The following is a 25,582-nucleotide window of genomic DNA, read 5'->3' on the forward strand; positions in this document are numbered from 1 at the left end:
GTAACGAAAACGGATGCTTCGCAATACAAAGAAGAGGCAGAAGGCGAAATTTTCCCCGGGCCCTTAGTTTGCATTTTTCAATTGGTAGATTAATCATGTACTTGTATATATACATTTGTTTCTAGCCCTCTTGCTACCTCTTGTATGCCATATTTTTATTTTTCCCTTCTCTTGCTGTCCTTAACACTTGTCATATATCTCTGAGTGCGGGCCATTTCTTTTGCTCTCAAAGTTTCACACATTTCAATTAAGATGCTTTAATATGCGTTCCTTACCCTACTAATACTTAGCCCATTCGCCACAGTGGGTATGCTCCATAGTCTCTAAGATCATCATCGCCAGCAGCTGCAACAGCAGCATCCTGCGCCGTGGAGTTGGCAATGTTCGATCCCCGATTCTGTCTCGAGCGATGAATTAGCTTATCTTCTGACTTGGTTAAACAGATAAACTTTAGATACGTGTTTTAGGCAAGTCCGAAGCATCGTTTGGGACGAGCATCTTCAACGACAAGGAAGGTTTCCGGCACGGTGGCATAACAATGCAGCCCTCAAAGCCATGCCACTCGTCGCTTGGCTCCAATGCGCCAAAGAAGCCGCGCAAACGTCTTAATCTGCTCACAAGTAAGTGAGGATAAGTTGCTCATCCTGTCGTAGACCACTTGTTTTGAACCGTTGGGTATCGCATTCTTTGGCATGTACTGCATTCCAGCAGACAACTTTCACTAGCAATGAACAGAAGGCTACCGTGGGCGAAGCTTCTCTGCATATGTGTTACGGCGCGAAGTAGTCCGGCAGCGCGTGTCAAATCTTGCGGTATTTTTTTCCGAACAGACCTTTAAAAAATTATTGGATTTTACGTGCCAAAACCACTTTCTGATTATGAGGCACGCCGTAGTGGAGGACTCCGGAAATTTCGCCCACCTGGGGTTCTTTAACGTGCACCTAAATCTAAGTACACGGGTGTTTTCGCATTTCGCCCCCATCGAAATGCGGCCGCCGTGGCCGGGATTCGATCCCGCGACCGCGTGCTCAGCAGCCTAACACCATAGCCACTGAGCAACCACGGCGGGTCAGACATTAAGTCGATGCACCTTCTACGTGTGATCGTTCCGTGTTGCCCCAAAGGCTGAAGGGAAAAGCGCCGCCCCCCCCAAAAGAAAACAAGTGAACGTTCACACTCAATGATGTGTTTTTTCTTATTAAGCTGTTGCAAACAAGGTGCTTGTGTTTAGTCGTCCACCAGCTTACACTTCGCGGTTAAAGCAAAATTATTAATGGTTCATTGATGGAACCCGGGACAAACACATTTTAAAGCGAAGCTTCCTAGGGGGAATGTGGTTTAAATTCTAGGTGAATGAGTTTTAAAGCGAAGGTTTCTAGGCGAAACCTCCAGGACATTCCAGACACGTAATCGCTATGGTGAAACTGAACCGCTGACAGAACAAGACATCGATAGTTTCAGGTAACGCCCTATTGCGTGTTTCTCTTCCGTGTGTCCACTCAAGATACCGTGCGATCTAACTTCTAGTATGCTATACCAAGACGCCCAGTCTTCAACTTTAGCATCTATTGCCTGGGATATCTCTGCTCTCACTGAGATTCCTAGAAATATTTAGCCTTTTACACTGCTACCTACGCCTACGTCCTCAGCTGCATCTATCTCTTCCAGATTGGAGAGAATGTGAGGTTAGATTTTTAATTCATAAAACGTGGCGGGAAACATTGATAAATGCGATGGCTATAAGGAATAGGAAGCAGTCGTAATAAAACATATTGGGAAATATAGATTACAGGTAGTACATGTCTATGTTCCAACATCCCGTCATGGGGATGTAGAAATAGAACACTCATCTGACGACGCTGAATCACCAATGAGCAAAGTGCAAACTCAGTACGCTGTTGTCATGCGCGACGTCAGTGATAAAGCTGAAGAAAGGCAGACTCAGTAGCAGGCAATTGGCAACCACGGCATCGGCTGTAGCAACAGTAGCTGAGAGGTATTTGTGGAAACCATGGAGTGGTGTCACCTCCTAATAAACAATCTTCAAGAAATGCAATAACAGGAAGTTGACCTGGAGAAGCCCTAACGAGGAAACAATAAATTAAATAAATTTTATATTTCCTGAAACCTCAGCATAATACGGGATATAGAAGTGCTAGGTAGGGTAAAGGGCGGTGACCATACCTCAATGAAGTCTATGATTGCTCTCCATTTGAAGTAAAACAAGAGCAACGTTATTCATGAGGAAACAGGCCAATCTAGACGCACTCGGTGTGAAAGCAGATGAATTCAGGCTGGAGCTCGCAATTGAATTAGCAGTTTTAGAAGAGCTTGAAGGAGGCCACAAAGAGTTTATAAATAAGTCGTTAACTTGACTGATTCCAGCAGCCACAACTGAAGTGGAAGGTAAGGCACTAAGACAACAAGTGCGTAAGCTACCTAGGCGGACAAGGAACCTAATAAAGAAACGACAAAACACGAAAGCTCATTATCTTGCCTTCACTATTTACAAAATATTCAGCAAAATAATTCACCAAGATAATTTCCAGTAGAATCAAGACAACACTTGACCTTAGTCAACCAATATAACAGGATGGCTTCAGGAAGATGTGTTCTGCAAATGATTACATGTATGTGATTAGTCCGGAATAACGAAATATCTTAAGTACAACCAACCTCTTTATATGGCTTTCATAGATTACGAATAATCATTTGATTCAGTAGAGCTACCAGCAGCGATAGAGGCATTGCAACATCAAGGTGTACAGGAAGCATACGTGAATATCTAAGAAAATATCTATATGAAGACTCCACAATTATTTTTAAGCGAAGGAGAAAAGTACCAATCAAGAAACGGGTCAACGAAAAACCCACAATCTTTCCAAAGCTAATGGCTGAATGCTTTACGAAATATTCAAGCTATTAGTCTGGCAAAAAGTACCAGTGAGGGTCAACGCAATTATCTCAGCATCCTGTGCTTTGTAAATGACATTGCCCTGTTCAGTAATGCTGAGTATCACTTGCAACGAATTTTTGAGCACCTTTCCCAAGACAATGTGAAAGCACGGTTGAAGATTAATATGCACCAGATGTAGACAATGTTTATTAGCTGGGCAAGAGAACAAAAATCCATGCTTAGTACTCATCCTCTACAATCTGCGCAAGTGTATGTTTATGTATGTCAATCACTCGCAGGGCACCTTGATGAAGAGCCGAAAATTTTCCAAAAGAAAAACATAGGTTTGAAAGTGTACGGCTGGCGTTACCTAATCATGATGGGCCACCTACTGCTATTCTTGAAAATAAACGTGTACAATCATTGCATTCAGCGGATACCATCACATGTGGCAGAAACGTCGGAGCTTAACAAACGATATTTGCAAGAAATTATGGAGTGCTCAATTATCAATGGAGAGAGAAATATCCTGCGTAACGTTGTGGTGTAGACTACAGAGCAAAGAAAGGGGTGTGGCCAATTAAACTGACATTAAGAGGTCGGTATTCTTGTTGACATTGAGAAAATGTGAAGCTGGGCAGTCAATGTAATGCGTAGGGCGCATAACCGATGGGCCATTAGGATTACAGTATGGATGCCAAGGGAAGAGTAGCGCAGTCGAGGACGGCAGAAAAATTGGTGGGGTGATGAAATCGATATATCTGCAGGCGCAAGTTGGAATCAGCTAGCGCAAGCCAGAGGTAATTTGAAATCGCTGGAAGAGGCCGTCGTCTTGCCCCAAGTGGACATAAAGTTACGATGATCATGATGATGATGATCTTAATTATGATTATCTAAATATGATGATGGCGATGATGATGACTACGATTATGAATTGCATGCTGCGCGAACATGCTGCAAAATATGCACAATTTCACAGCATTTATTTAACAGTTTCACCTCTTCGCTTCCTATATATTTACATGCTTGCGCATCTGTAGGAGTAGTGCAAGCAGGGCTATATATAAGTTGATTTGTTAAACGGGTACATGTCGCATGTGACCTATTCGGCAAGACAGCCCCAACCGCGGTCCGCATAATCTCGGTTCATTTCCCCACAGAAAGCTTCGCTTTAAAACTGCACACAAAGCGAAGAAGCGCCCACAAACCAAAACATTAGAACATTTATTCATACGCATAGTGCGGCAAATCCTTCGCATTCACCCAGATTCCCAAAATGCGCGGTATCTGCATTTCAAAGCCAATGGCTTTACTTGAATGCCTTGGCAGTTTTCTTAATCTGAACGAATGAAGAAAGGAAGGAAAAGGTGGAGAAGGAAAGGCAGGGAGGTTAACCATTTTAGCTTAACCGGTTTGCTACCCTACACATGGGAGAGGGATGGGGGCGATGAAAGATGGAGAAGAGAGAGAGAGAGAGCACATAGCACAGCACACACACACCGGTCGTTAGAGTCCATCAATCGTCCACGGTACGTGATATCACTGTCACAGCCGCTTGTCCAATGCCGTCTCTTTCAAAAACCGAAGTAGTCCGCATTAGTAAGGTCTTCAAGAGGGCTAGTTGGTTCATACTTAGAACTGAGGTGAAACAGCGCGAAAAAGACGAGGACACAAGGAAACAAATACCACACACAAGCGCTGACGGCCAACAGGAAGTTCATTTGATATTCACCGGAGATTTATAGCTTTTTCAGCATAGGCATGCGCGCATCAGTCGTAAAAACATCTGCAAATCAACAACATTTTAATCTTTCTTCCAAAAATGTGGTTTCTTTTTCCGACAAGGCAAGAAAGGGAGTGCTTATAAATTTATCTCCTTCCTTTCTTATATGAAAGGCCTCTACTATTTCCCTTTCCCTCTTACCTTTTCCTTTCCCTATGAATTTTGTCTTTTCAAATATGGGGGTGCATTGAAACTTGTTACAGTGTCCAGCTAAATGACTCCCATAGCCATTCTTTGGGTTAGTGCTGTGCTGACGAGCTCATTCATCGAAGCACTGTCCCGTTTGACCTGTATAAGATTTTCCAAAGCTGAGCGGTATTTGATAGATGACGTTGCGCCTGCACTCAGTGAAACGAGTTTTATGATTTGTGGTGCACAGGTGCCTTTCGCGCTTGTTCATGCGGTTACATATATTGAGGACAACTTACACGGGGCACTGAAAACCAAATTAATATTGTGTCTATTGGAAACCTTGTTCAGATTGTGTGACAACTTGTGTAGGTATGGCACCACGTGCGCTTGTCTTTTGTCTTTGTTTTCTTTTTGAGAAGCATCGGAACTTCTTTTCTCTTTCTGCAAAATGGCTTCACATACTGAAGTGACCACAGAACTTGGAAAGCCTGCGTTCTGTAGTCGCGATATCTGTGATCACTTCATTTAAGAAGGCAGCTTGTTGCAGATTACGCCACTGACGAAAATTTACAGCAGCCGCGAAGTCAAATACACTCGGTTACTGCAATATTAGTTCTTTGTTTGTCTGGTTGAGCTCTGCGCCACCAGGTCGTGCCACCAAACCAGCCACTCGCGCTTCCGGTAGCCTTGCGATTCGCAAATGGCAAGATTTTTTCACGACAAACTAAAGCTCGCTAATGAGTGTGGTCAATTTCCATAGAGGGGGTGGCATCCAGAGGTGCTGGACGAATGGTGTTTATGAGTACTTTGACGTCAACGGTCGCCCCACGCTAGAATAATTAGAAGAACTCTGTCATTCACGTGCCGAGAAACGTCAATACCACGCCGCACTTAATGTGGAATAAAAAGAACATCGTCTGCATCAAATGAGTCTCATGGATACCTACGTCAGCATGCTCGACCGTTTGGTTGCTGTTTGGTTACTTAGATAAACTTATTCGATGGGTTCTACGTAATTTTTTTTACTAAGAGTTTTTCATCAAAGAAAAAGTCGCAAGGCCAAGTAAACTGCCTTTAACCTTAGGATGGCTTTAAGTTGTCATGCTTGGAGTATAAACATGCACGCTCATTATTAATTTATGTGGTTATTTAGCAAATAGGGTAACCCTATCAGTAAATGAAAGAATACTAAAGTTTAAGAACACAAGCCACCGCTGTCAATGTGTTGTCAAAAGTCCTGGTATCTCTTTCGCACTCTCTTTAGAACTGTTTCCATCGCTCTATTTCAAGCAGGTTGTGCATTCCAGCAAGGACAACTTCTTTATGCTGATAACCTCTATAGTCAGTTCGGATACACAGTACTGATATGCGCCAAACGATTGAGCACAGCTTACAAAGACGGCGCTGGTAACGGCATCTTGCTTTATTCATCCTTTATTCAAACACTCGTGATAACTTTTTTTACTGCGTCATCTTTCTTGTCAAACGAAAAAAAGAGCCACTGAATGTTAACTACTGCTGCTGCCTTCACTGTTTCGAAACATAGTCCGCCATGTCACTTAGGGTTCTCGATAAACGTTGATTACAGTGACATTTATGCGTGCCGGGGATCAACTAACCACACGAGATGGCATCACCAGCGCAGCTGTTGACGTCTACGCTTCGGTATTCTGTCGATGTTACTTCGTACATGGACGTACCGAAACCTTGTTTAACAAACTCTCTATTTTATTATGCAGTGCGATTGCTCATACTACTGCTCCTGTTTGGCGCTGCTCTGCATCTGGCTGTGACGTACAAGATTTCTGGTACCACGCGGCTGGTGGCATCGTCGAGGTCGTCTCCAACTCTGGAATCATCAGCGCCAACAACTTTCCATCTGGATTCGTTGGAGAAACTAAATTGTACGTGGAGAGCTTCCAAAACGGAACTAGGATCAATATTTTTTCCGAAACATCTCAACGAGTGCGAGAAATTGAGTGAGTGCGACAAAAAACTAAATGCGCGCAAAGTAGAACAATAGTTAAGATGTTCACTGGTGTATTAGTGAAGCTGCGCCATTTAGTGTAGGGGACGCCTCATTAGTGCTTTCAGGTTAGAGTTGTACGTAACGAATTACATGTAATTGATCATTTGTATTGAATTAAACCAGGCTAGTCTTGCAATTCATTGATTACTGTTATCTTGGTAACGCTCACTGTAATGCAATTACGTTATTTAGTACCCAATTATGCGTAACCAGTGAGCTTATTTGCGAGACAACCTGTAACGTGGGACATGGCTTTGCGTACTTGGAGTGATAACAATACTAAACGGCCGCTGTCATGCCACGCTGCATCCTCGCGGGTGCGCCTATTCAACCAGGCCGATACTGGACGATTAAAAAGGTCGACAGTGATGGCCACATCAGGCTTTGATGGCAGGAAATCACATCCTGGTAATTCTCTCAGCTTTTCATTAGCTTTACGGGGACCTGCTTGTCCGAGCCCTGGCAACAATGAACCGCTATGCTTCACATATGGCACATGTGTGAGGATGGAGGCATTGAGTAACCGTTATCTCGTGCGTGCCAGGTTTCGTATCTTACGACGCCGCCGTTCCCTCTAATGCTGATTGAGATATTTTTAAGGGCCGCGGCTGATGTCTTCATTCCAAATTGGGGAAGATGACTGAAGAAGTTTTTTGAAAGTCAATTAATAATTAAAATCAGCAACATGTGAAGGCCTTCGCGAGCCGTGCCGTAAAAGCTAGGTTAGCTCATTTCCTTTACTATATCTGCGCAATGTTAACAAATGTTGGGAGCAAAATAAAGAAAGACTAATAATTAATTTTTAGTAACTGCTCATTTATCTTCCTGACGCAGTATTTGGTCACTGCAATCAAATACGTTTTTGTTGAAGAAACTGTAATCGTAATAGGTTGATCTTTTCACTGTAACATGCACAAGTTTATTTCAGAATGACACCAACTCCTCTAAGAGTAGAAGAACAGACTACCCAGTTAGTTGATTCATGACGAACGACTTGCACCGCACGATAACGAAGAAAATAGTGACATAAACACACATACAGTACCCACTTTCAATGTTGAAAATCAGCGCTGTAGGATGTAGTTCACGCTGCAGGTTATTCAGATGACTAAAGCCGGTTTCTCGCTCGATTCGTCATACTCTCCTCGTCCATTTTGTAACGCTGCTTCAATGTTTGCGAGTACAGTTCACTCAACAATAAACGCATTTTCTCAGTCAAAGTCATCGACTGACGACTGGACTACATTCGAAGTCTTGGTTGGCATAAGTTTCATCAAGGGGAACATTTCTGCAAGTACGCTCTACTCAATGTAAATTATGTGGAACAACAATAAACTGTACCGCTGCCATGGCCAGAGGAATCTTCAACGATATTAGGAATGATATACAATAACAATTGCAATAATCTCGACCGAAGGAAGAGCCGATGCTCAAGAACATTCGTCATACACAGGTTCCACTTAGTAAGTAGAACAAAATGGAGTCGAGCAAGTCATGTCATTCATAGAGAAAGTAACAGGTGCTCTGTTAGAGTTACAGAACCTGTGTCGAGGGAAGGTAAATGCTAATAAATTAGTTGGCTTGATGAAATTAGAAAACTGGCGGATATATGCTAGAATCAGCTAGCGCAAGATGCGGGTAATTGATGATCGCTGGGGTAGGGCTTCGTCCTGTCCCCACCCCCCCAGTTGACATAAAGATAGTCTGATGACGATAATGACTTAGTGCCTGGCATCCCACATTGTTGCTACATGAACAGTTGGCAGAAACGGTTCTCTTACCCCACAACTCGCCCCTTTCAAAAGAAAGTACATGCTGGGCCAATACTGGCCTCCATGTACTTAACCCTCCTCGTTTTATTGTCCAACTGGTTGCTACACAAGCAGTCGTGCATGCATGATTCAGTAAGCACGCAGTCGATAGGTCACAGATAGGCAATAACCCGCGATTGCAACGATGGCTCGTTGACACCAAGATTGGGACTCTCATTCGCTCACTGCCAGCCGTCTATTCCTCGCAGGGACAACGTGTCCAAGCAAGCGAGGCGATCCAACGGTGCTCCACTTCAAACTCTGGGACGAAAAACTAGCGCAGTCACTGCGTCTTTCTCCTCAAGCACCGCTGAGAATGGAGAACGAGTCGTGGCACGCCGTCACTGACCACATCCACGTCTTCTCCGCGTTCCTCGTCACCACGATGGAGCACGCCATCCACATCACCAGCCTGGTGCGGATATATGAGCCGAAGGGAGCACGCACGCTGATCCGACACCCACCTCTGGTGTGCATCATTCGGACGTCCAACGCGACAGTCACACGCAAAGCCCACATGCGACTAGTGTTTACATATTTTTCGCCGAAATTCCAAAACGCCTTGATCCTGTGCCCACCACCGAACGAAGCGTTTCCCGAGGTTGACGACGTGCGAGTGGCAGTTGCGGCTCAAGGCGCGGTCGCGGGCTCTTTGCGGTGGCTCCGGTTACACCGGCCGCCGAAGAAATCCAAAAATAAGTGTTGCGCCGTATGCGTCAGGCCTTTATTCGGCGCATTAAGCCTCTGGAAGATTGTTGAATTCATAGCGAATTACAGGGTATTGGGAACCAAAAGCTTCTACTTTTATGACCTAAATATGACTTCAGACTTGAAGCTCCTTTTCGCCAGGATGCAGTCCTGGGGAGTCGACCTGACCTTAGTCTCCTTCAAGCTCATCGTCGACACTACTGTTATCAACAAGGACGTCCATGCACACGGCCAAATGCCAGCTTTGTACGACTGCATCTTCAGATCGCTGTTCAAAATGGAGTACTACATGCACGTAGATATCGACGAGCTCATGTTTCCGCTGAGGGATAACAGCATCCCGGCAATAGTCCGGAAGATGGAACGTAAGAGCAAGCGCTCTATTGGAAGCCTAGTGGTACCAATGAGATTCCATTGCTACGAATACCCCCTAAACTTGAGATACGCTCGGCGCGAGTACCTGCCCCTCCAGACGAGACTGTTCCCCTACCACTCTGTGCATCTGCATACTATTGGCCTGACGAAGTACATCGCTCGGTCCAGGACAGTCTGCGATCCCCGCGTCCATCAGGTCTGGGGCCACTGCGCGCAAAATACTGAGCACGTTTGTATAGGTGTAAGTGCCGTCGTCAAGCACTACAAACAGTGCTGCATCTACAAGCCCAGGAGCGACAACGACAAGCTCGCCTCCTTCTACAACGACACACTCATTTCTCCTGACCATACGTTCGAGAAGCTTTCTACGCATATTGAAGGTGATCCGGTAGTGAGGGCCTTGAGGAATCTCATAGGTCAGGCTGACGCCATTTTGACTTTGAGATCAAAAACCTTACCAGCAACACGCCAACATCACCGCTATAATAGCACTTGGTAGAGTCTTGTTTTAGCCTTGCCTACATAGATTTGTGCACTTGCACCAGGTGACGAAGGAAATTAGCCACAGTAAAGGAAAATAGGATGACCTGTGTAAGTGAGCCCTTACCAGCGATGCATGAAAAAGAGCCTGCTTCCTAAGATTTTGGAGTGTGATGACCACCACACATACATATTGTATCTGATCAATGTGGGATCCACCCCAGCCTTTGACGAGCATGCGTTCTCTTTTATATTTTGTTCTTTATATATATATATATATATATATATATATATATATATATATATATATATATATATATATATATATATATATATATATATTTCTGTGCGTGTAACCATCTTCGTCCTTGTCTCCTTTTGCCACGAAATCTTTGACGCGAATCTGTACTAACTTCTTCAGCTCACTCTCCTTAGAGAATTTCTAATTCACATAAATGCAATGGTTGAATTATATGCTTCTGTTACACCTCCTCATAGCGATTCTATTCCTGCTCCGCCTTAGAAGAGACAAAAGGAGTGATGTATCAAACCACAGAATGTCACGCACAGAAGTGCGTCTCACGTGGCGATAGCAGACCGGGATCGCGCAAGGCTCAATTATTCCGAGTTTTTAGCGAACAGTCTACGTTACTGACAAATGGTTAGTCGAGGATGGTAGAAAGTTGGGGGGGGATGAAATGAAGTTTGCATGCGCAAGCTGGAATGCGCAAGCTGGTGGTGGTGATGATGACGACGACGACGATGATGAGGTGGATGATGCGAATGTGGAGGAGAAGGAGGAGGATGACCTGGATATCCGACGTGAAGTACAGTGCCCTGCACGTGGGAAAGAGGTAGTAGCCATAGCACAAGTGAAACCTACTTGCATATTCCACGAATGGTATCAGTCAGCGTCAGATTTGCAGCGGTTACTAAAAAAATTTACCGATTACAAGTGCAATTATTTTTTGAAAAACGTATTCGATTACGATTACAGATTAGTGCCCCGCGAAATTAACTTAGCAATTCCTAGAGGGCAATATATTATTTTAGGGTTAATTCGCTCCCAACATTTAATAATATCGCGAAAATACAGTAAATAGAGCGAGCTGGCCTGGCTGTTTCACTACGTCCACTGCAACTCTTATCACTTTGTTTATCTTCACTCAGTATTTCTTTTCAAAATTTCTTTCTGTAATGTTTTCTTGTTCTTTTGTGAACACATCTGGCAGTGACGCTGAAAAGTCTCTCAATGTAAGCGCTAGAGATGAGGGCTGTGTAGTAACGTACGAAGGCCCTTCTCACGTGGTTGTGGTTACTTAGTGCCTCGAGGCTCGGGTCTGGGTTCTGTTTGTGGCACAGCGCTTCCCGGTTGCTGTGAACAGGCGAAGGCGTTTGCAAAAGGGCCCGGGCCAGTGAAAAACTGAACTATTGTATTAGGTGGTTCACTGGTATTAGCGTAGGAAGTGGCCAGTCCTATCAAGGCAATTCCAATCTAGTAAACTTCCCCTAGGCGCACTTCACCCGTTAGCCACGTACAATATTTGTTATATGATAAAATCCCCAATGGAGAGGCCTCCAAGAGAAGTGTGCAAATCTGCAAGCCTGCCATGTTCATGTGAGGCAGGCGTAGCTGTATGACGCTTATTATGGGAAGGCGCAAATGTTTTTATTCCTTTGGACTCTGTAGTTCCCGCGAAATTTAAGTTCTCAAATTTGTGCACCTTTCAGAGCATGTTTCGTCAGAAATGTAACTGGTCGCATTCAATTCATTCCTAAATAAGAAGTAATTAAATTGCGGTCCGGGAATATTACCGAGTGAACTAAGTAATCGTTAAATTACAAGGTCCCTAAACAACGAAAGGCATTACAAGGAATTGTTCACGTGTAATTTGCTACGTAAAAGCCTGGTCAGCGTAGTTGCTATAAACTTGCGCTGCAAATAAGAGAACACAAGGGTTTGAGCAAATTTGAGCAAAGTGAACTCTATGCGTGTGCCTGAGCGTGCTTAACAACGGTGTTTCTGATCGGTAGCCACACGTATACTGCAAACAGTAAACCATTCTTATCAGTAATTATACTTTGAAAAGGCAAAGCACAGGCAGTGTAATGTTGGGGTTAACCTAAGCGTCGACTTTTCAGGCTCGGCAAACTGAAGGGTGCTGTTACGTTTTCCGAGACAGAAATGAATATTCAGTAATAAGCAAGTGGTTCTTAACAATGTACGCCACTTCTATCAGTATAAAGTAGGCAACGAGCAGCTTTCTTTTTCTTCCTTTGTCTTCTGTCCTTGGTTAGTTAGGAACATTGAGCTAACTGAACGCTTGCTGTTATTGGGCTTCGTGACATTAGGTAATCATTAAACTGAATGTGGTAGGGGCAGAGGTTCATTTTAAGGCTAACCATTTAACGCGCTGGTAGTAACTTGAAATTGTCCAGTAATTGCTGTAGAATTCTTATCTTAACGGAAAATCAGTATTTGGTCGTTGGCTGAACCTATCTTAAGTACTGCGATGAAGCCAGCCAGTCCTAAAACCACATCACCTGCTAGTCAATGTGCCCCTTTGCACAGTTCGACGGATCGGCCCAGCTCGTATGGGGACTGGTCGTTAATGTGGGATGTGCAAGTATTCGAAGTGTCAAATCGGAGCCGAATAGTTCGTGTTATGCATCTCACATTCAAGTCGAGAGTTCACTCTGCGGAATCGTCGAATATTCGGTTCTGTTCGGGTATAAACGGCAATACATATTAGAGACTCGAGCAAGAAAGAATAAGGTAAGTAAGGAACGCCATGCCTCTTAGGCAGACGCCAGCTCCTTAGCAAACGAACATGGCAGATAGCTTCTGCTAACTGATTTCGAGTCATAGAACGGGAAGATCTGAAAAATAAAAACGGCTCTTTTATGTGCGAAAACCACTTTCTGATTATGAGGCAAGCCGTAATCGGGGACTCTGGAAATTTGAACCACCTGGGGTTTTTTTAACGCGCACATAAATCTAAGTACACGGGTGTTTTCGCATTTCGCCCCCCATCGAAATGCGGCCGCCGTTGCCGGGATTCGATCCCGCGAACTCGCGCTAAGCAGCCCAAAACCATAGCTACTAAGAAGCCACGGCGGGTAACGGGAAGGTCTAGCTCTGAAGTCGTCTAAATAGAGAGTTCATGTCTTCACTTAGACGAAGCATATTATTAATTTCACACGTTTAAAACAATGCGGTTTGGCGTAACATAAAGCATTTCACCGCAGACGAGAACTGCACTCCGCGCGCACCTGGTGGCATGATATTCCCTTGTTTTATTATTTCCAATGCTATGGTGCACCAGGTAACTCACGACAGTTATCTGTCATTTACCAGTTCCTTAGGCGACAGGACGTCCACTTGCGAAGGGCATTTACATGCACGTCAGCTTACCTTTGTACCATAGTCTGTATTTGACCCTACGCTAGCCTTCCGGCACTGGGTCCAAACAATTCTTGTGTATTTGTTTGAACATTGTAAGCATACTAAAAAAAAGTTATAAAATATTGTAAATGAGCCTTCCGCTCTCTCTCTCTTTCTCAATGCGATTCTATTCTAACTACTTCAGGCCTTTCGAGTCTACGTATGTAGCCTGTAACGCAAAATCGGCGATACAGCTCCAACTAAAAATTCCAGCAGAATCCATCTCACAATTATTGTCGACGTTATCGCGATTAGATTTCAAGTGCAAGGAAGTGGCATTACCGCATTGCCACCGCCAAAACGCGTGTGTGTGCCGCGTACTGCAGTCCCGCTCCTCTCTTCCGCTTCCCTTTGGACACATTGCGCCACCTAGCGGTAGGCCCGCTAAGTCAGCGGAAAAACACACACCTCTTCCCCGTCCTTGTACATGGCCTCGGAGAGCCACGGCACGCCGGTGAGCTGATGACGCTGAGAATTGATCGCTTACTGCCTGCGGGTATTCGTGCAGAATATACTACACACATACCAGCTTATCAAGTTATTATATAGAGAGATTCTTGGAATAGGTGCCTAATTTAAACCCCGTATTTCGTTTTTACTTTTCAACGGTATTTAATAACGATATTTGCTTCAATAATACCGGCAATTTATCAGTGTGACTTCTGCAAAGTTCCCGCTGTAGTAAGTGCCTAAGGTTAGCTGTTAACCAGGGCGTAATCAGATTAGTAACATTTACGTCCGTTGACAGAGGCAGCCTATACTATAGCGAAGTACCGTATGTTATGAAAGCTTAATTACGAGGTTTCAAACGTCGTGTAACCAATTGCTTTCTATGCAGTCCAAGTTTTCGAGAATATTAGTGAAATATTTGGCTGGAATAAAGGAAACAAGCATACCAAACTATCATTAGCCCTTTAGAATTGCTATATTAAGCAAACGTAGAAAGAAATTACGTAGTTAAAATATAGGTTAAACTGGTTTAAAGCTTATTATTGTTGTTTCATTGCAGTTTGCTTTGACACTTGCTTATTATGTACCATATTCAATTACCATTTTATTTACGCACCTGCTCTACATCATTATTTTCATTGTGCTAACATGTATCTTCTTAATCTATGGACAAGCCAAACAACTCAGAGAGTTCTGAGATCCTTCCGGTATATCATTGTTTTTTAGCAATTACAATGATTACCTAAATATTTGATCCACTAGCTGGGTTTTGATTGATTGATTGATTGATTGATTGATTGATTGATTGATTGATTGATTGATTGATTGATTGATTGATTGATTGATTGTGTTACGTTTCGCCTACGACGCGCGGTTTAGCCGGCGCGGCTGCAACGGACGCCGGGGCTTCGTTCAAAGCGGCAGACATTTTGGCCCGTTCGGCGCCGCCGCTACGCCTCCCCGCCAAGCGCGTCCAGGCATGTTCCAATGCCACGTGTCTACATGTGCGTGTGTGTGTGTATGTGCATGTTGGCGCCCACGCTTGTCGAAGCGCGGCAGCCGGGGAGAGGAGCTCCCCCCAACTGTGAAGCGAGGGGGTCTGACCGGCGCCGACACGACGTGTGGGCCACCTTCTCCTCCCATTGTGCCCCAGCGGCGCCGGCACGACGGCTGCGCCACCTTATCCCATTGTGCCCGAGCGGCACAGTCACGTGCTCGTCTATAGAGGGGTTCCTTCTTGCCCTCAACTGCGAGAGTATAAAAGCAGCTGCCCCCGGACGCCCAGGGAGGCTCCGATTTCTTCTGTTGAGTAACGTGCTCTCCCGTCTCTCTACTTCGGTCGACCTGACCGCCAACTCTTTACGATGTTAGAATAAACAAGTTGTTTTGTTGTTACCAGTCGACTCATGCTTTGCCGGGACCTTCGGATGCTTCCAGTTGTGCCCCAGGCCGCCAGGCCAACGCTACCCTTGGGGCTTGCGACCCAGGTGCAACAACGGGCGTCAGCACCGAGTTCCCAACAACTCGTGCCAGCGGTGCGATTACAACTGTCTGCCAGCGGTGAGATCGCGACAACGGAGGCCAGCAGCGAATATATGCAGTTGACTGTATGCTGAGCAGCTCAACGACCATCCGGGAGCAGTGCAACGAGCCCTGTGTGATGACTGGTTGCCTGCAGCGGAACGACTGCGCTGAATTCTTGGCTGCGAGGTTTGGTGAGTGCGGGACTTTCTTCTTCTGAGCTTTGCCAGGCTTTTGTTAGTGTCAGAAACAGAGCTGGTAATTGTGGTTGTCGTTGCTGCCGGGTTAGTTTGCGGCAAGGCAATAATAGGCAGTAGAGAAAGCAGCATTCAGAGCAGCCATGGATTTGAAGTCGTTGCGCAAACCGAAATTGCTGGAGCTTGCAAGAGAGTTGGGTCTGGATGTCTCAGACAAACTCAGAAAACCTGAACTGCTAAGGGCTATTCTTGAGTTAGAAACTGAGGATGACGAGCTGTCGGAATGCCTTGAGACCATTGAGGAGAGGGAGACGGCAAAAAGACAGGAGCGCGAAATTAAAGAACAGAAAGAAAAAGAAGAGCGTGAACGAAAAGAACAGAAAGAGCGAGAGCAACAAGAGCGCGACCACGCTTTGGAAATGAAGCGTCTTGAGGTAGACATGGAACGCGCTCGTAATGGAAGTCAGGCACACGGTGCAGGAGAACGCGTATTGTTCAAAATGACTGACCTGATGAGGCCGTTTAAGCTTGGAGAGGACATTGGTTTGTTCCTGGTTAACTTTGAGCGAACGTGCGAGAAGCAGGGGTTCTCTCGGGAAACGTGGCCACAGCGCTTGCTCACTTTGTTACCCGGCGAGGCGGCCGACGTAGTCGCTCGCTTGAATAGAGAGGAGGCAGAGGATTTCGACAAAGTGAAATCGAGTCTGCTAAAAAAGTACAGGCTGTCAGCAGAGGCTTTCCGTCGCAAGTTTCGGGAAAATGAGAAAGGCAAAAGTGAGTCATATACAGAGTTTGCCTACAGGCTTATGTCAAACATGCAGGAGTGGCTCAAAGAAGAGAAAGCGTTTGGTGACCACGAGAAAGTTCGTCGACCCTGCGCAGATGGGGAAGAAGACCGTGAAGACGGCCGACCGCATCTGCCACCGCTAATTTCTAACCAATTAGAGCAAATAAAGTTTTTCCTCCTCCTCCTCTGCAGTGTTTCGGGCTAGAACAGTTTTATAGTGGGTTACCTGAGAACGTGCGGTACTGGGTCTTGGATAGGCCAGACGTTTGTACGGTGGCTAAAGCCGCTGAGCTAGCCGAGGAGTTTGTGACGCGTCGGGCTCGCGGAGCTAAGGACGGTCAAAAGGGTGAATTTGGCTCAAAGTTTGAGAGGCCGAAGTTCACACCCATGAGAGCAAAGGGGAACACACGTAGTGCGGATGCGAGTGAAAGCAGTGCGACCGAACCTAAGGAGACGGCGGCAGCCGAAGCCGAACGCAGAAAGCGGTTCGAGACGAGGCAAGCGCGCGTTTGTTATACGTGCCAGAAGCCGGGTCACTTTTCGGCGCAGTGTCCGGAAACAACACCAAAAGTTGTGTTTTTGTCAATATGCAGCACTGACGAGAACATGAAGCTTCTCGAGCCTTACATGCGAGACCTCCTCGTGAACGGGAAAGAATGCCGAGTGCTTCGCGATTCCGCAGCTACAATGGATGTAGTTCACCCCTCTTACGTAGAACCCCATATGTTCACGGGCGAGTGCGCATGGATCAAGCAAGCCGTGGAAGTTCATAGCGTGTGTCTGCCCGTAGCAAAAGTGCTTATTGAAGGACCTTTCGGAGCGCTTGAGACGGAGGCGGCAGTGTCATCTATGCTGCCCCCCCCCAGTACCCGTACCTATTTTCGAACAGGTCCGATCACCTCCTGCACGAGAAGGGGCTTTTGTTTGGTGAGGCTAGCGTTCAGGCCTTAACCAGATCGAAGGTTCGGGAGCACGCTGCAAAGGCGGTAGTTGCGGGGCCGACGTTATCAAACAATGAAAAAGGGTCAGAGGCGCAGCAAGCCGATATTCAGAGCACGCCCGAACTGAATAAAATTGAGCCTGTAGCGTTGAAGGCGCCAGATACTGGAGAGGAAATGCCCGACACGGGAAAGTTAGAAGAGCTATCTACAGATTTGCTCATCGCGCCTACGTCAGACGGACTTAATAGGTTGCTAAAAGTCAGCCGGTCGGCTTTGATAGCCGAGCAAAGGAAGGATGGCAGCCTAGAAAACATACGCTGCATTATCAAGGAAGGTATCGCCAAGAAAAATGCTCGCTTTGTGGAAAGAGGTGGGGTCCTGTACCGGAAGTATCTAGACCGCAGAGGAGTGGAGTTCGATCAGCTGATCGTGCCTCAATGCTATCGTCAGGATCTGTTGCGCTTGTCGCACGGGGGTTCGTGGTCCGGACACCTAGGAGTTAAGAAAACTAAGGACCGTCTCTTGCAAGAGTACTATTGGCCAGGGTGTTTTCGGGACGCAGACCATTTCGTGAGGACATGTGACACCTGTCAGCGGGTGGGCAAACCAGGGGACAAATCGAGGGCGCCGTTGAGATTGGTACCTATCATTACGGAGCCTTTTAGACGGCTCGTTATTGATACAGTGGGACCTCTGCCGGTAACAACCACGGGGTACAGACACATTTTGACTGTGATCTGCCCAGCGACAAAGTTCCCTGAAGCAGTGCCGCTTAAAGAACTCAGCTCAGTTGAGATAGTCAATGCACTACTGTCCATATTTGCGCGAGTTGGTTTTCCTGCGGAAATCCAATCAGATCAGGGCACAGTGTTTACTAGCGCTTTGACGACAACTTTTCTCGAAAGGTGTGGGGTAAAGCTGTCACACAGCTCAGTGTACCACCCACAGTCGAATTCCGTTGAGAAGCTCCACTCCGCCATGAAGCGCGTGTTGAGAGCATTGTGTTTTGAACATCAAACTGACTGGGAGCTGTGTCTGCCTGGGGTGATGTTTGCATTAAGGACCGCGCCGCATGCGGCTACGGGGTTTTCGCCAGCTGAGCTGGTGTACGGTCGCTCGCTTCGGTCTCCGCTTCGCATGCTTCGAGAATCGTGGGAAGGCAGGGGCGACGACCCAGTCGTGGTGGAGTACGTGCTTAAGCTCCTCGAACGCTTAAGAAGGGCACAGGAGTTGTCAGGTGAAGCAATGGCAAAGGCCCAGCAGAGGGCCAAGGTTTATTATGATCGGACAGCCAGGGCCCGTCGTTTTGAGGTGGGCGATGAGGTCATGATATTGCGCACATCGCTAAAAAACAAACTAGACGTGCAGTGGGAGGGCCCAGCACGAATTGTTCAGAAACTGTCGGACGTTAACTACGTGGTGAGTCTGCCAGGAAAGCGGAAAGCACAGCAAGTTTACCACTGTAATCTGCTCAAACCTTATAGACAAAGGGAAGCAGTGGTGTGCATGATGGTAAACGTTCCTGAAGAGCTTCCGGTCGAGCTTCCGGGACTAGGCTCAGTGACGAACAGGAAAGACACCGATCAGGTCATTAGTGACTTAGTCAGTGGAGCATCGCTGTCGCCTGAGCAGAAAACCGAACTACACCAGCTCTTACAAGAGTTTCAAGGTCTGTTCTCTGAGAGGCCTGGTAGGACTTCTGTACTTACTCATGATATAGAACTTACCTCCCCAGAGCCAGTACGATCCAAGGCGTATCGGGTGTCACCCCGCCAGAGCGATATTATGGAGGCTGAGGTAAAGAAAATGCTACAGCTCGGTGTAATTGAGGCAGGTGAAAGTGATTATACCTCCCCTTTGATTTTAGTTGAGGTACCGGGCAAGGAACCTCGTCCTTGCGTCGACTACCGCAGGCTTAATTCCATCACTAAGGATCAAATTTATCCGATCCCTAACATCGAGGAGCGCCTTGAGAAAGTTAGTAGCGCTCAGTTTATTTCCACCCTAGATCTTGTCAGGGGTTATTGGCAGGTTCCACTTACAGAAGAGGCTAGTAGGTATGCGGCGTTCATTTCACCAATGGGAACATTCCGTCCTAAAGTGTTGAGTTTTGGTTTGAAGAACGCGCCATACTGCTTTTCAAGCCTCATGGATAAAGTGTTGCGGGGACAGCAAGAATTCGCTTTACCGTATTTAGACGACGTAGCGATATTCTCCGCATCCTGGTCTGAGCATATGGCACACTTGCGGGCAGTGCTAACCCGCCTGCGCGAAGCGGGCTTGACAATCAAGGCTCCCAAGTGCCAGTTAGCACAGGCCGAGGTTGTCTACCTCGGTCACGTGATTGGTCAGGGTCGTCGCCGCCCCTCTGAAATAAAGGTGGCCGCGGTGCGAGACTTCCCGCAACCGCGCACGAAGACCGATATTCGGTCGTTCTTAGGTGTCGCCGGCTACTATCAGAGGTACATCCCCAGGTACTCTGATATCGCGGCTCCCCTGACGGATGCTCTAAGAAAAACAGAGCCCCAAACAGTCGTATGGGACGAGACAAAGGAAAGAGCTTTTAGCGCCCTAAAGAGTGCCCTAACAAGCCAGCCGGTGCTACGATCGCCAGTCTATACAAAAGGATTCGTTGTTCAGTGCGATGCTAGTGAGCGAGGCATGGGCGTTGTACTGTGCCAACGGGAAAATGGAGAAGTAGAACACCCCGTCCTGTATGCTAGTCGTAAGCTGACCAGTCGTGAGCAGGCGTATAGCGCCACCGAGAAAGAGTGTGCGTGTCTCGTGTGGGCCGTTCAGAAATTGTCATGCTATCTAGCCGGCTCAAGGTTTATCATTGAGACGGATCGCTGCCCTCTCCAATGGCTGCAGACCATCTCTCCCAAAAATGGCCGCCTCCTGCGCTGGAGCCTCGCTTTGCAACAATATTCCTTTGAGGTGCGTTACAAAAAGGGGAGTCTCAACGGTAACGCCGATGGCTTAAGTCGAAGCCCTCACGTAGGAATCGGCCTCAAAATTGTTTGTTACTGATGTTTTTCTTCCTGAGGCAGGATTTTTAACATATTGCTTTTGTTTAGTGTTTCAAAGTGATGACATGCTTTCTAGTGCAATTTTCCAATTTGTGGACGCGTTCTGAGTGCTGCTAGACTACTGTAAGGAACTAGGCAGTGGTATAGAAAGGGAAAGAGCCTGGCAGGGCTTAGTGAGGGTTGTGCCGTGCTTGCTGACTAAGCGGTTGAGTTTCAGCGTAGTTCTAACGCTTGCCGGGAACGAGAACAAAAATGTGAACTCTCCCGAAGTCACTTTGTAGTGTCCCGTGCGCACCTGAACGAGAGAACGAGGCCTTCTCTGTGCGCTGCGCTCAAGAAACGTCGAGGGACGCCCGACTTCGGTTATGAGCATCATCGAGCGACATCCCTCCGGACAGCGGCTGCAGTCCCCTGACCATCGGGATCTCCTTCCCCCGGCGGGGCGGTCTGTTACGTTTCGCCTACGACGCGCGGTTTAGCCGGCGCGGCTGCAACGGACGCCGGGGCTTCGTTCAAAGCGGCAGACATTTTGGCCCGTTCGGCGCCGCCGCTACGCCTCCCCGCCAAGCGCGTCCAGGCATGTTCCAATGCCACGTGTCTTCATGTGCGTGTGTGTGTGTATGTGCATGTTGGCGCCCACGCTTGTCGAAGCGCGGCAGCCGGGGAGAGGAGCTCCCCCCAACTGTGAAGCGAGGGGGTCTGACCGGCGCCGACACGACGTGTGAGCCACCTTCTCCTCCCATTGTGCCCCAGCGGCGCCGGCACGACGGCTGCGCCACCTTATCCCATTGTGCCCGAGCGGCACGGTCACGTGCTCGTCTATAGAGGGGTTCCTTCTTGCCCTCAACTGCGAGAGTATAAAAGCAGCTGCCCCCGGACGCCCAGGGAGGCTCCGATTTCTTCTGTTGAGTAACGTGCTCTCCCGTCTCTCTATTTCGGTCGACCTGACCGCCAACTCTTTGCGATGTTAGAATAAACAAGTTGTTTTGTTGTTACCAGTCGACTCATGCTTTGCCGGGACCTTCGGATGCTTCCAGTTGTGCCCCAGGCCGCCAGGCCAACGCTACCCTTGGGGCTTGCGACCCAGGTGCAACAACGGGCGTCAGCGCCGAGTTCCCAACAATTGATTGATTGATTTCGGCGACACACTTCTATACGACTAGAAAAATTAAAATTGGTCTTGCACTAAAACTTGCTCTTACTCTCAACAGTCACACTTGTTTGGACTTAGTAATCTTTTCGCTCGTTTAAACGAAATGTCAAGCAGGGTAAAATTTACACGGGCTTTTTTTTTTCTTTTATGCACTGTGGCAGCGCGAGAAGTCTGGTTAACTGTCACACAAACAGGATGAACGCCAAGTCTTGAAGTCTTGTTTACGTGCGTCTCTTGTCCTGACAGTCTTTTGCGTTACCAGCATGCACGAAAGTTCCATTGATCAATTAATTTACCTGTCATTCGTATACTAACTAACACGGGAAATCTAGTATATATTAAATGTCATCCCAAGGCTCCATTTAGCACACGTTGTAAAACCACGATCCCTGTAAGCGCCTTCGGCAGTAAACAGCTTTCGTAGTTCCCCCAGAGGGGCAGCGTCTTCCAAGAAAGACGACAGACCTACCCGAACGCGTCGCTTCGCGTCTAGTTCGACGACGCTCTCAAGGGAAAACAACGTGCTCCGCCGAATTGGGATGCACCAACCCTTCCATACCACTCCTGCCTGCCATCCGACTCGCATCTGAACTGTACCTCATTCTCATCCGACATCCGGGCAACAAGTCACTCAGCAGATGCTGTCTAGCTACCGTAAGAATCTGCGTATAATAGGAACCCCGCCTTTTTAACTGTGCACCAATCTTTCCCGCTTTCGAATGGCAGCGCAAACCACACAAGTTTACCGAAAAGGAGTACAGCGAAATACAGCAGCACTGTACTCGCAAGCAAACTTTATTGGAAGCAATGAAAGAAGAAATACGTAGCAAAAGATCACGCATGCGCAACAGCATGGCAGAAAAACAAACAATGGTGACGAAGCTCGTATTCAAAAGCCTCGTATTGAAGAAAAGCTAGCAGTCAAAAAGCGTGACTGATAGCAAGCCGATAAAGATATATTTGTTTTCTAATGAAAAATATCTCCGTCAGTTCTCGTGTGAACTGATCTTCATTGTGCATTGGAATTACGGACCGCACCCGCAACTGTTAAGATGTTGTGACCGATGAGCATACTCCGCCGTCTGAAATATTCGATCAGGTTCTTTAAGTTTATATTGGTCGGTTTGTTCTTCAAACTTAACTTTAGTGGTGTGCGCTGCCGCTCAAGTATGTATTTCAACCAACTAGCCGAAGTACCAGACATACTTTTCAACTTCCTTCGTTGGAATCTACTGCTAATGCAGCCATTATGTGTTGTGTTTTGGCTGCCCTATTCCTTGCTGTGTTTGGTGTCCTTTCCCGTTCGGTATTTATTACCGTCGAGTGAATGTACACATATACATTAAATGTTCTAGTAATTCGCGTTGTCACTGGAAGTTTGCGTGTTGCTAACACAGCGCGCTCGGACTATGTGTGTAGTATACCAGTCTATGGATGAGTCTAAACTATCTGATGGTTTATTCCTCAGCAGTTGGTCCAGTTTTCTCTGTTATTTCTTTTTGCATACCTTAGTCGATGGTGGAGAAGGAGAAGAAAAGAAAGGGGGAACACAGGTGAGCTTACTATGCCCTAATAATATCGTTCTACTTAACTGCGCCATAAATGTGGAAAATGTTCGCATATATTTCCCGCTTAACTATACAGAACGGCGTTGTACACAAAATTGTAAATTTATTAAACGGTATCATTTAAGTTTTTAAGTACACGCAACGATAAACATGTGCAACTGCCTTCCAGTGAAACAGCCACTGTCATGAAGAATAGTGTTCCACATATTGGTTATCCGGGATATTTTCGCACACCTCTAACTAGAACCACGTTTATGTCTGCGGTATATCTTCCTACATACTTAAAAAAGTGGTTCCAGATCGAGGTGAGTGCAAGAATGTTCCAGATTAAAATTTACCTCAAAGTTGTCTCCAGGTAGACATGAGTGAAAAATTGTTGCAGATAAAATTTACCCAGAAATGGTTCCCGGAAGAGGAGGCAAGTGCAAGAATGTTGAGGGTAAACCTTACCCGCAGCATTTATCTCCAACATTCAGCTACTCGACTTTTGTTCATTCACCTCTACCTGGAACTATGTTTAAGTACGGTGGACAATGTCCCGCATACTTAAATACGGTTCGATATGTGGAGGCGTGCGAAAAACGCCGTGAATAAAATATGTGGAGCACTGTTCTTGTTAACAGTGACTCTTTCTCTTGAACCCGCTTCTGAATAATGTGTAGAATAAACGTATCACACTAAATATTATTTACAAGCATGATTTATTGGCATATACCGTTTTATAGAGGGCACCGTCATTCTGCGACCACAGCGCCGTCTATAGTGTGGTACCATGCTGGTATTTCGGGTTCGCGCTGGAAGGCGCACGGTGAATGTGGTGTGGACGACAGGTGGCAAGTTTTTTTTTGCGATTTCCCGAGAGGTGTCAACAAGTTGTTGGGATTCGGGAACTTCTTAGTGCGTCGTCACTAAACTTTTAGCTTCGATATGGCCGCAATATCGAACAGCGACGAGCCTGAAGACGATCCCACAGCTCTGCCCACGATTGAAATAGGAAGCGAGTCGAGTCAGAACTCTGTCGATATGCAACTTATACATGTAAGGCGTTTATATTGAAGGTCTAGCCTTGAACACGATTAAAATGTCACTCAGGCGACACCAATCAGGGCTGTCTTCATTTGCCACGCGGTGTGCCGCACTGGCGTACGTTGCAATCCAGGTAACTGTGAAGCTCCGAGGAAACACGTTTTGCTAGCTTTCGTACTCCTAAAATTTTCGCGTTACCATTGTCTAAACATAGTTTTATCTGGCACTTGGGCATCAAGATTTACAAAATAAAGAACTGAAAAATAATTCGATCGAGAGGGCTGTTAACATGAATAAAAAATGCTGATGATAGTGGCTGCGAATGTGCCACGGTCAACCAGACGTACGCAACGCGTTGAAAGATTATGAGGTCTCTTAGGTCTCGAATGGTGCCTGTGCGTGCAAAGGTACCTCGCCTACTCGAGGGAGCTGAAAAAACAAATAACTACTCTTTGCAACAGCAAACTTATTTTCGGCAGTTTCGGCGTCGGCAGCTTGCCGGCGAGATTCGGAAGCACGGGAGAGCCCGCATGAACTAGGGCCGTCCAGCACACGGTAGGCATGGCTTCGGTTACAGAATGGAAAAAATACATGTTTATTTCTTAGTTGGCACGTATTGTTCTCATAATACGTCCTGAGTCAACTTCCGCCAGAACGTTGGCTGTCAGGTATGACAATCATAGGACACCTTTGAACAGAATAGGTTTATTGTGCATGCACGAAGAAATAGGTAACTTCATCCATTCGCCGTAGCTGACCGACTCGAATACGCACCTTTCTTTCGTACCCCAGTTTGATCGTGGGGGCTGCCCACCGCTGGTATGGCAGAACAGGGGGAATAGAAAGACGAGACAGAGAGAAGGTGAATAGAAGACCTAGGAGGTTTTAGAAAATTCAGCAGACACACTTGAGACTGCTTATGTGTGGCAATACGAAAGCATTATAGTCCCTTTGGTTAATTTTTTTTCCGCGTCTTCCTTGTTCGCGCAAGCATTCGTCTGCGTTCTACCTGTGTCTCCCTAAGCCAAACCAAACGCTCTAAGCGTAAAGCGCACTCGCTTGCCCGCGAGGAGTTCATAATTCGAAGGACCGTTCAGCGCCGTTCAATTGGCCATTAAAGATATTTAACGCGAAAGTTTTATTGGCCGCGAACTTGCGATTTCGCCGTGGCCGTGCTCCGAGGAGGCGCATGACGTCCCATCGCGAACGTTCCTCGTCACATCGCGTTCCTCGTCGTTGCGCTCGCCTCCG

At 46.6% G+C, this 25,582-nt stretch overlaps 1 protein-coding gene across 1 annotated transcript; it reads left to right on the plus strand.

Annotated features, from left to right (window-relative positions):
* The first annotated feature begins 376 nt into the window (after window positions 1–376).
* Window positions 377–10,386, plus strand: LOC142563791 (uncharacterized). Its single transcript, XM_075674405.1, has 3 exons — window positions 377–620; window positions 6,551–6,715; window positions 8,861–10,386. The coding sequence occupies exons 1-3, from the start codon at window positions 539–541 to the stop codon at window positions 10,231–10,233; spliced, it is 1,620 nt and encodes a 539-aa protein (XP_075530520.1). The 5' UTR covers window positions 377–538; the 3' UTR covers window positions 10,234–10,386.
* Window positions 10,387–25,582: the final 15,196 nt, after the last annotated feature.

The sequence above is a fragment of the Dermacentor variabilis genome, chromosome 11 (assembly GCF_050947875.1).
Source record: "Dermacentor variabilis isolate Ectoservices chromosome 11, ASM5094787v1, whole genome shotgun sequence".
Lineage (NCBI taxonomy): Eukaryota > Metazoa > Arthropoda > Arachnida > Ixodida > Ixodidae > Dermacentor > Dermacentor variabilis.